At 38.8% G+C, this 11268-nt stretch overlaps 1 protein-coding gene across 1 annotated transcript; it reads left to right on the top strand.

The window, feature by feature from the left end:
* The first annotated feature begins 226 nt into the window (after positions 1-226).
* LOC129622592 (olfactory receptor 1J4-like) lies at positions 227-1168 on the top strand. Its single transcript, XM_055539191.1, has one exon. It carries the CDS (start codon positions 227-229, stop codon positions 1166-1168), a length of 942 nt encoding a protein of 313 aa, XP_055395166.1.
* The last annotated feature ends 10100 nt before the right edge of the window (positions 1169-11268 follow it).

Genomic DNA, 11268 nt, shown 5'->3' with positions numbered 1-11268 from the left:
TGGAAAAATGCCACTGAGCCAGTTTCTCTTCTGTATCAAACTCAATTCTTGGTTGGTAATTCCCTCACTATACATGGTAATACCATTCATCTTCGGGGTTTTTGCAGGGCAATGCAGACAGACACTAACATATTCACGAAGAGAAAGGACTCATTTATATACGCCTGCTGCAATCAAAATATGCTTCTTTCACTGTCCGTTCATTCCCAGAAGACAGGAGAGGAGCATGACGAGGGAGAACCAGAGCAGCATGTCCAAATTCCTCCTCCTGGGGCTCCCCATCCGGCCAGAGCAGCAGGGCGTGTTCTTCGCCCTCTTCCTGGGCGTGTACCTGACCACAGTGCTGGGCAACCTGCTCATCCTCCTGCTCATCAGGCTGGACCCTCGCCTGCACACCCCCATGTACTTCTTCCTCAGCCACTTGGCCCTCACTGACATCTCCTTTTCATCTGTCACTGTCCCTAAGATGCTGATAAACACGCAGACTCAGGGTCAATCCATCCCCTATGCAGGGTGCGTAACACAGATGTATTTTTTCCTATTTTTTACTGGTCTGGATGATTTCCTGCTCACCTCAATGGCCTATGATCGGTACGTGGCCATCTGCCACCCTCTCCACTACACCATCGTCATGGGACAGGGGCTGTGCACCTTACTAGTAACTGTGTCCTGGATTCTCTCCTGTGCCAATGCCCTGTGTCACACCCTCCTCCTGACCCGGCTGTCCTTTTGTGTTGACCTCAGCATCCCCCATTTTTTCTGTGACCTTGATGCCCTGCTGAAGCTCTCTTGCTCAGACACATCCCTCAATGAGCTGGCCATTTTCACAGCAGGAGTGGCTGTCATCGTCCTCCCATTAATATGCATCCTGATCTCTTATGGACGCATCGGGGCCACCATTCTGAAGGTCCCCTCCACCAAGGGGATCTGCAAAGCATTGTCCACATGTGGCTCTCACCTCTCTGTTGTGTCTCTATATTATGGAACAATTATCGGACTGTATTTTTTCCCCTCATCCAGCACCTCCAGAGACAAGATCACCATTGCCTCTGTGATGTACACAGTGGTCACTCCACTGCTGAACCCCTTCATTTATAGCCTAAGGAACAGGGACATGAAGGAGGCTCTGGAGAGACTCTTGCACAGGGCAAAAGTCTTGTCTCAATGACATTTGCTAGTCTTTATAGCAGCTATGAGTGTTCACAAAACCTCAGATCCTACATCCCTAGATTTGAGCCCAGCATGGAATAAATACTCAGTAAATGTTTGATAATTGAATTGCATTCCTTTACAATTATTGTCTATTTCCTAAAAGTTAGTTGGCATAAATTATGAATTTTGAGTTCATGTTCTTGATTTCTGATCTTGTCTATAAGGCTGAGCGTTTATATAGCTGGTAGTACTTCATCTCTCCTCTTATTTCCTAAGAATTTATTTCTTTCTAAAAATGTATTTAATTTTTTATTTACTTTTTATTGGAGGATAATTGCTTTACAATATTTTGTTGGTTTTTGCTTTATAACAATGTGAATCAGCTCTAAGTATACATATATTCTCTCTCTCTTGATCCTCCCTCCCTACGCTCCCCATGCTTTGCAGCCCTCTAGGTCATCACAGAGTACTACATTGAGTTTCCTGTGCTATGATTCAGTTTCTCATTAGCAATCTAATTTACACATGGTAGTGTATATATGGGAAATAGATGGGGAAACAGTGTTAGACTTTATTTTTTGGGGCTCCAAAATCACTGCAGATGGTGATTGCAGTCATGAAATTAAAAGATGCTTACTCTTTGGAATGAAAGTTATGACCAACCTAGATAGCATATTCAAAAGCAGAGACATTACTTTGCCAACAAAGATCCGTCTAGTCAAGGCTATCGTTTTTCCAGTAGTCATGTATGGATGTGAGAGTTGGACTGTGAAGAAAGCTGAGCGCCAAAGAATTGATGCTTTTGAACTGTGGTGTTGGAGAAGACTCTTGAGAGTCCCTAGGAGTGCAAGGAGATCCAACCAGTCCATCCTAAAGGAAATCAGTCCTGGGTGTTCATTGGAAGGACTGATGTTGAGGCTGAAACTCCAGTACTTTGGCCACCTCATGAAGAGTTGACTCATTGGAAAAGACCCTGATGCTGGGAGAGATTGGGGGCAGGAGGAGAAGGGGACGACAGAGGATGAGATGGCTGGATGGCATCACCGACTTGATGGACATGAGTTTGGATAAACTCCGGGAGTTGGTGATGGACAGAGAGGCCTGGCGTGCTGCGATTCATGGGATTGCAAAGAGTCGGACATGACTGAGCAACTGAACTGAACTGAAGTGTATATATGACAATGGTACTCTCTCAGTTTGTCCCACCCTCTCCTTCTCCCTGAGCAAACTCTGTGAAGGACAGGGGAGCCTTGTATGCTGCAGTCCACGGGCTTGTAAAAAGTCAGACAAGACCTAGTGACTGAATAACAACAACTCCACCTCCAACTGTGTCTAGAAATTCATTCTCTATGTCTGCCTCTGTATTCTTGCCTGTCAAATTGGTTCATCACTACCATTTTTCTAGACTTCATATATAGACATTAACAAACAATATTTATTTTTCTCTTTATTATGTATGTCAGACCCAGATAATATGTAGACCCATCACATCCTGGCAATGGCACACTTTTGTTATGTTTTGTGGCTGTATAATATTCCATTGTATATATGTGCCACCTCTTCTGTATCTATTTCTCTGTCATTGGACATTTACTACTGTACATAAAAGAAATAACTAATGAGAATCTACTGTATAGCACAGGGAACTCTATTCAAAGCTCTATGGTGGCCTAAAGGGGAAGGAAATTTTAAAAAAAGGATGGGGGTATATATATATATGCATGGCAGATTCAGTTTTCTGAAAAGAGAAAATAACACAACATTGTTAATCAACTATAGTCCAATAACTTAAAAAAAAAGTTTCATTGGAAGAGCAAATGCTTTTTATTTTTATGAAATCAAGATTCTACTCTTTTCCTTTTAGTGTTCATGACTTTTGTGTCCTATTTAAGAAAATATTGCCTACCCCACCTTTACCAAGATTTGTCCAAGTTTTTCTTGAAGATAGTGTTGTAGTTATAGATCTTAAACAATTGATCCACTTTGAATTATGTTTTGCATGTGGTGTAGCAGCAGCGTCCATGTTCACTTAAGACATATTGATACTGAACGGTGGTACCATTTATTGAAACACTATCCTTGCCATGTTAAATTGCCTTGGTGCATTTGTAAACTTTTAATTGACCTTATATGTATTGATGTATTTCAAAATTATTCATTGTTTTATTGATTTATATTCCTATTCTCAGGTATTTACTTTTATTTTCCTTGCTTTGGATTATAAAACAGTTTTGAAATTAGATAAATTAAGTATGGCATTTTGCTTTTCATTTTAACATTTTTTGTCTTCCCTTTTCAGTTCAGTTCGGTTCAGTCACTCAATTGTGTCTGACTGTTTGTGACCCCATGTACTGTAGCACACCAGGCCTCCCTGTCCATCACCAACTCCCAGAGTTTAATCAAACTCATGCTCATTGAGACGATGATGCCACCCAACCATCTCATCCTCTGTCATCCCCTTATCCTCCCACCTTCAATCTTTTTTTTTTTTTTTTTTTTTTTTTTACTTTACAATATTGTATTGGTTTCGCCATACATCAACATGAATCCACCACGGGTGTACACGTGTTCCCAATCCTGAACCCCCCTTCCACCTCCTTCCCCATACTATCCCTCTGGGTCACCCCAGTGCACCAGCCCCGAGCATCCTGTATCATGCATTGAACCTGAACTGGAGATTCGTTTCACATATGATATTATACATGCTTCAATGCCATTCTCCCAAATCATCCCACCCTCGCCCTCTCCCACAGAGTCCAAAAGACTGTTCTATACCTCTGTATCTCTTTTGTTGTCTCGCATACAGGGTTATCATTACCATCTTTCTAAATTCCATATATGTGCGTTAGTATACTGTATTGGCGGAGAAGGCAATAGTACCCCACTCCAGTACTTTTGCCTGGAAAATCTCATGGACGGAGGAGCCTAGTAGGCTGCAGTCCATAGGGTTGCTAAGAGTCAGACACGACTGAGCGACTTCACTTTCATTTTTCACTTTCATGCATTGGAGAAGGAAATGGCAACCCACTCCAGTGTTCTTGCCTGGAGAATCCCAGGGATGGGGAAGCCCAGTGGGCTGCCATCTCTGGGGTCGCACAGAGTCGGACATGACTGAAGCGACTTAGCAGCAGTAGGAGCAGCATACTGTGTAGGTGTGTTTCTTTCTGGCTTACTTCACTCTGTATAATAGGCTCCAGTTTCATTCACTTCATTAGAACCAATTCAAATGTATTCTTTTTAATGGCTGAGTAATACTCCATTGTGTATATGTACCACAGCTTTCTTATCCATCATCTGCTGATGGACATCTAGGTTGCTTCCATGTCCTGGCTATTATAAACAGTGCTGCGATGAACATTGGGGTACACATGTCTCTTTCAATTCTGGTTTCCTCAGTGCGTATGCCCAGAAGTGAGATTGCTGGGACATATGGCAGTTCTATTTCCAGTTTTTTAAGGAATCTCCACACTGTTCTCCATAGTGGCTGTACTAGTTTGCATTCTCACCAACAGTGTAAGACCATTCCCTTTTCTCCACATCCTCTCCAGCATTTATTTCTTGTAGACTTTTAGACAGCAGCCATTCTGACTGGCGTGAAATGGTACCTCATTGTGGTTTTGATTTGCATTTCTCTGATAATGAGTGATGTTGAGCATCTTTTCATGTGTTTGTTTGCCATCTGTATATCTTCTTTGGAGAAATGTCTGTTTAGTTCTTTGGCCCATTTTTTTTTTTTTTTGAGTTGTTTATTTTTCTGGACTTGAGCTGCAGGAGCTGCTTGTATATTTTTAGACTAATTCTTTGTCAGTTGCTTCGTTATTATTTTCTCCCATTCTGAAGACTGTCTTTTCACCTTGCTTATAGTTTCCTTTGTTGTGCAGAAGCTTTTAAGTTTAATTAGGCCCCATTTGTTTATTTTTGCTTTTATTTCCAATATTAGGGGAGGTGGGTCATAGAGGATCCTGCTCTGATTTATGTCAGAGAGTGTTTTGCCTATGTTCTCCTCTAGGAGTTTTATAGTTTTTGGTCTTATGTTTAGATCTTTAATCCATTTTGAGTTTATTTTTGTGTATGGTGTTAGAAAGTGTTCTAGTTTCATTCTTTTACAAGTGGTTGACCAGTTTTCCCAGCACCACTTGTTAAAGAGATTGTCATTTCTCCATTGTATATTTTTACCTCCTTTGTCAAAGATATGGTGTCCATAGGTGTGTGGATTTATCTCTGGGCTTTCTATTTTGTTCCATTGATCTATATTTCTGTCTTTGTGCCAGTACCATACTGTCTTGATGACTGTGGCTTTGTAGTAGAGCCTGAAGTCAGGTAGGTTGATTCCTCCAGTTCCATTCTTCTTTCTCAAGATTGCTTTGGCTATTCGAGGTTTTTTGTATTTCAATGCAATATAGATTGCATTGAATCTATAGATTGCTTTGGGTAGTATACTCATTTTCACTATATTGATTCTCCCGATCCATGAACATGGTATATTTCTCCATCTGTTAGTGTCCTCTTTGATTTCTTTCACCAGTGTTTTATAGTTTTCTATATATAGGTCTTTAGTTTCTTTAGGTAGATATATTCCTAAGTATTTTATCCTTTTCTTTGCAATGGTGAATGGAATTGTTTCCTTAATTTCTCTTTCTGTTTTCTCATTATTAGTGTATAGGAATGCAAGGGATTTCTGTGTGTTGATTTTATATCCTGCAACTTTACTATATTCATTGATTAGTTCTAGTAATTTTCTGGTGGAGTCTTTAGGGTTTTCTGTGTGGAGGATCATGTTATCTGCAAACACTGAGGGTTTTACTTCTTCTTTTCCAATTTGGATTCCTTTTATTTCTTTTTCTGCTCTGATAGCTGTGGACAAAACTTCCAAAACTATGTTGAATAGTAGTGGTGAAAGTGGGCACCCTTGTCTTGTTCCTGACTTTATGGGAAATGCTTTAAATTTTTCACCATTGAGGATAATATTTGCTGTGGGTTTATATAGCTTTTATTATGTTGAGGTATATGTTCCTTCTATTCCTGCTTTCTGGAGGTTTTTTTTTTTATCATAAATGGATGTTGAATTTTGTCAAAGGCTTTCTCTGCATCTATTGAGATAATCATATGGCTTTTATTTTTCAATTTGTTAATGTGGTGTATTACACTGATTGATATGCAGATATTGAAGAATCCTTGCATCCCTGGAATAAAGCCCACTTGGTCATGATGTATGATCTTTTTAATGTGTTGTTGGATTCTGATTGCTAGAATTTTGTTAAGGATTTTTGCATCTATGTTCATCAGTGATATTGGCCTGTAGTTTTCTTTTTCTGTGGCATCTTTGTCAGGTTTTGGTATTAGGGTGATGGTGGCCTCATAGAATGAGTTTGGAAGTTTACCTTCCTCTGCAATTTTCTGGAAGAGTTTGAGTAGGATAGGTGTTAGCTCTTCTCTAAATTTTTGGTAGAATTCAGCTGTGAAGCCGTCTGGACCTGGGCTTTTGTTTGCTGGAAGATTTCTGATTACAGTTTCAATTTCTGTGCTTGTGATGGGTCTGTTAAGATTTTCTATTTCTTCCTGGTCGAGTTTTGGAAAGTTGTACTTTTCTAAGAATTTGTCCATTTCTTCCAAGTTGTCCATTTTATTGGCATATAATTGCTGATAGTAGTCTCTTATGAACCTTTGTATTTCTGTGTTGTCTGTTGTGATCTTTCCATTTTCATTTCTAATTTTGTTGCTTTGATTTTCCTCCCTTTGTTTCTTGGTGAGTCTGGCTAATGGTTTGTCAATTTTATTTATCCTCTCAAAGAACCAGCTTTTGGCTTTGTGATTTTTGCTATGGTCTCTTTTGTTTCTTTTGCATTTATTTCTGCCCTAATTTTTAAGATTTCTTTCCTTCTACTAACCCTGGGTTTCTTCATTTCTTCCTTTTCTAGTTGCTTTAGGTATAGAGTTAGGTTATTGATTTGACTTTTTTCTTGTTTCTTGAGGTATGCCTGTATTGCTATGAACCTTCCCCTTATCACTGCTTTTACAGTGTCCCACAGGTTTTGGGTTGTTATGTTTTCATTTTCATTCATTTCTATGCATATTTTGATTTCTTTTCTGATTTCTTCTGTGATTTGTTGGTTATTCAGCAGCGTGTTGTTCAGCCTCCATATGTTGGAATTTTTAATAGTTTTTATCCTGTAATTGAGATCTAATCTTACTGCATTGTGGTCAGAAAATATGCTTGGAATGATTTCATTTTTTTTGAATTTACCAAGGCTAGCTTTATGGCCCAGGATGTGATCTATCCTGGAGAATGTTCCATGTGCTCTTGAGAAAAAGGTGAAATTCATTGTTTTGGGGTGAAATGTCCTATGGACATCAATTAGGTCTAATTTGTCTATTGTATCATTTAAAGTTTGTGTTTCCTTGTTAATTTTCTGTTTAGTTGATCTATCCATAGGTATGAGTGGGGTATTAAAGTCTCCCACTATTATTGTGTTATTGTTAATTTCCCCTTTCATACTTGTTAGCATTTGTCTTACATATTGTGGTGCTCCTCTGTTGGGTGCATATTTATTTATAATCGTTATATCTTCTTCTTGGATTGATCCTTTGATCATTATGTAGTGTCCTTCTTTGTCTCTTTATACAGCCTTTGTTTTAAAGTCTATTTTATCTATACGAGTATTGCTACTCCTGCTTTCTTTTGGTCTCTATTTGCGTGGAATATCTTTTTCCAGCCCTTCACTTTCAATCTGTATGTGTCCCTTGTTTTGAGGTGGGTCTCTTGTAGACAACATATGTAGGGGTCTTGTTTTTGGATTCATTCAGCCAGTCTTTGTCTTTTGGTTGGGGCATTCAACCCATTTACATTAAGGTAATTATTGATAAGTATGATCCCGTTGCCATTTACTTTATTGTTTTGGGTTCGGGTTTATACATCCTTTCTGTGTTTCCTGTCTACAGAAGATCCTTTAGTATTTGTTGGAGAGCTGGTTTGGTGGTGCTGAATTCTCTCAGCTTTTGCTTGTCTGTAAAGCTTTTGATTTCTCCTTCATATTTGAATGAGATCCTTGTTGGGTACAATAATCTGGTGCTGCAGGTTATTTTCTCTCATCACTTTAAGTATGTCCTGCCATTCCCTCCTCGCCTAAAGAGTTTCTATTGAAAGATCAGCTGTTATCCTTATGGGAATCGCCTTGTGTGTTATTTGTTGTTTTCCCCTTGCTGCTTTTAATATTTGTTCTTTGTGTTTGATCTTTGTTAATTTGATTAATACATGCCTTAGGGTGTTTCACCTTAGGTTTATCCTGTTTGGGACTTTCTGGGTTTCTTGGACTTGGGTGATTATTTCCTTCCCCATTTTAGGGAAGTTTTCAACTATTATCTTCTCAAGTATTTTCTCATGGTCTTTCTTTTTGTCTTCTTCTCCAGTAACTCCTATGATTCGAATGTTGGGGCATTTATCATTGTCCCAGAGGTCTCTGAGATTGTCCTCATTTCTTTTAATTCGTTTTTCTTTTTTCCTCTCTGATTCATTTATTTCTACCATTCTATCTTCTACCTCACTTATCCTATCTTCTGCCTCTGTTATTCTACTGTTGGTTCCCTCCAGAGTGTTTTTGATCTCATTTATTGCATTATTCATTATATATTGACTCTTTTTTATTTCTTCTGCTGCTGCTAAGTCACTTCAGTCGTGTCCGACTCTGTGCGACCCCAGAGATGGCAGCCCACCAGGCTCCCCCATCCCTGGGATTCCCCAGGCAAGAACACTGGAGTGGGTTGCCATTTCCTTCTCCAGTGCGTGAAAGTGAAAAGTGAAAGTGATGTTGCTCAGTCATGTCCGACCCTCTTTCTTGCATCTTCTCAACCCTTGTCTCCAGGCTATTTATCTGTAACTCCATTTTGTTTTCAAGATCTTGGATCATTTTCACTATCATTATTCTGAATTCTTTATCAAGTAGATTCCCTATCTCTTCCTCTTTTGTTTGGTTTGGTGGGTGTTTATCCTGTTCCTTTACCTGCTGGGTATTTATCTGCCTCTTCATCTTGTTTATATTGCTGTGTTTGTGGTGGCCTTTCTGTATTCTGGCAGTTTGTGGAGTTCTCTTTGTTGTGGAGTTTCCTCACTGTGGGTGGGGTTGGACAGGTGGCTTGTCAAGGTTTCCTGGTTAGGGAAGCTTGTGTTGGTGTTCTGGTGGGTGGAGCTGGATTTCTTCTCTCTGGAGTTCAATGAAGTGTCCAATAATGAGTTATGAGGTGTCAGTGGGTTTGGAGTGACTGGGTAGCCTGTTAATTGAAGTTCAGGGATATGTTCCTGCATTGCTGGAGAATCTGTTTGGTATGTTTTGCCCTGGAGCTTGTTGACCCTTGTGTGGAGGTTGGTTTCAGTGTAGATATGGAGGCTTTTGGATGAGCTCTTGTTGATTAATGTTCCCTGGAGTCAGGATTTCTCTGGTGTTCTCAGGATTTGGACTTAAGCCTCCTGCCTCTGGTTTTCAGTCTTATTCTTACAGTAGCCTCAAGACTTCTCCATCTATACAGCAGTGATGATAAAACATCTAGGTTAAGGATGAAAAGTTTCTTCACAGTGAGGGACACTGCCTTTGATTGCACTGACCCTATAGATCAAATGGAGGAGAGATCTGGCTCCATGATGATTGAGTTATCCAGTCTATGGGCAAAGTGTATCTCTATTCATTTGCATTCTCTTTAAATTAACCATGAATTAGTCTGTAGTTTTTAACTTACTGGTATTTTGGTAAATTCATTCATATGCATATTTTACTTTTTAAACTGTTATGAAAGGTATATTAAAATTTTCAATTCTCAGTACTCACTACTAGGATATAAAATATCACTGATTTTTGTTCTTTTTTGACCAACTTTGTAATGCTGCTACCTTGCAAAATTCACTTAGTAAAAATATATTTAGAGAAGGATTTTTTGTTTTTCTTGCCCTCTTTTTTGGTCTTCTTTTAGATTAGTTTATACTATTTATTTCATCTACTTATTGACTTATTACATATATGTATTTTCTTGTGCATCTAGTTTTTACCCTGTTTTTTCATCTTGCCCCTTTGTGTGTGTGTGTGTGCCTGCACTATGCAAGATGTAATATGTTTACCAAAGTTATGCAGAAACATAAGAGTAATTAGTATGTAATCAGTAGCTGGAGTGACATGCAAGGCTGTGGTGATGTCCACAACTCTAGTCTGTTTGGGGTGTAAAGTTGGAAATCACAATATTTTGAAGGAGTTTGATATTTGATACATGTATAAAATAGTATGATGTAACTTTCCTCATTATTCATTTATTTCATTCCATAAGCTCTGACTTAGATCATTCCTTAGGTGAATGAAGAGCCTGGCTTTATTGCCTCTCTTTCCATGGGCTTCCACCTAGACTTCCACTTTTCATGTATTTTCATGGACATTTTCAAAGTTCAGTTGTTCTCTCTTCAAAGGAGAAAGCCACAGGCAAGGGGGAACTAAGACAATGCAGCCTGTTAAAATTAATGCTTTGTAGATCATAACGTGATCTTGATCAGACAAATGACACAGGAGAAGACTTCAGGGTGTACTATAATATTTTTAAAAGTTTTACCTTATTGAAGAATTAGAGATTCTGTGTTAATGGATCACTCAGTTAATTCAACAAGAGAGCAACTAAAAATTTAAAAAGATTAATGTATTGATGTTATATATATTCTATGAACTGATAAGCATAGATGTAGACTTGCAAGTATTAATGCAATAAATATATTTTAGGAAAAGAAAGCTCTAAGATACCATGCAAAATAAATCCCATTTATGTAAATATATCCTAAAAGATAATACTCTTAAACTGCTGCACTCAGTATGCCAGCAAATTTGGAAAACTCCCCAGTGGCCCCAGGACTAGAAAAGGGCAGTTTTTATTTCAATCCCAAAGAAAGGAAGGCCAAAGAATGTTAAAACTATAGTACAACTGCACTCATTTCACATGCTAGCAAGATTATACTCAAAGCCATTCAAACTAGGCTTCAGCAGTTTGTGAACCAAGAACTTCCAGAAGTCCAAGCTAGATTTAGAAAAGTCAGAGGAACCAGAGATCAAATTGCCAACATCTGTTGGATAATAGAAATGAAGAGAATTACAG

The sequence above is a fragment of the Bubalus kerabau genome, chromosome 11 (genome assembly GCF_029407905.1).
Source record: "Bubalus kerabau isolate K-KA32 ecotype Philippines breed swamp buffalo chromosome 11, PCC_UOA_SB_1v2, whole genome shotgun sequence".
NCBI classification, from domain to species: Eukaryota; Metazoa; Chordata; class Mammalia; order Artiodactyla; family Bovidae; genus Bubalus; species Bubalus kerabau.
The sequence above is the reverse complement of the archived record's forward strand: the minus strand, read 5'-3'. Positions and strand labels throughout refer to the sequence as shown.

Coding starts and splice junctions, on each gene's coding strand:
- LOC129622592 (XM_055539191.1), top strand. CDS start 227: ATGACGAGGGAGAACCAGAGCAGCATGTCCAAATTCCTCCTCCTGGGG.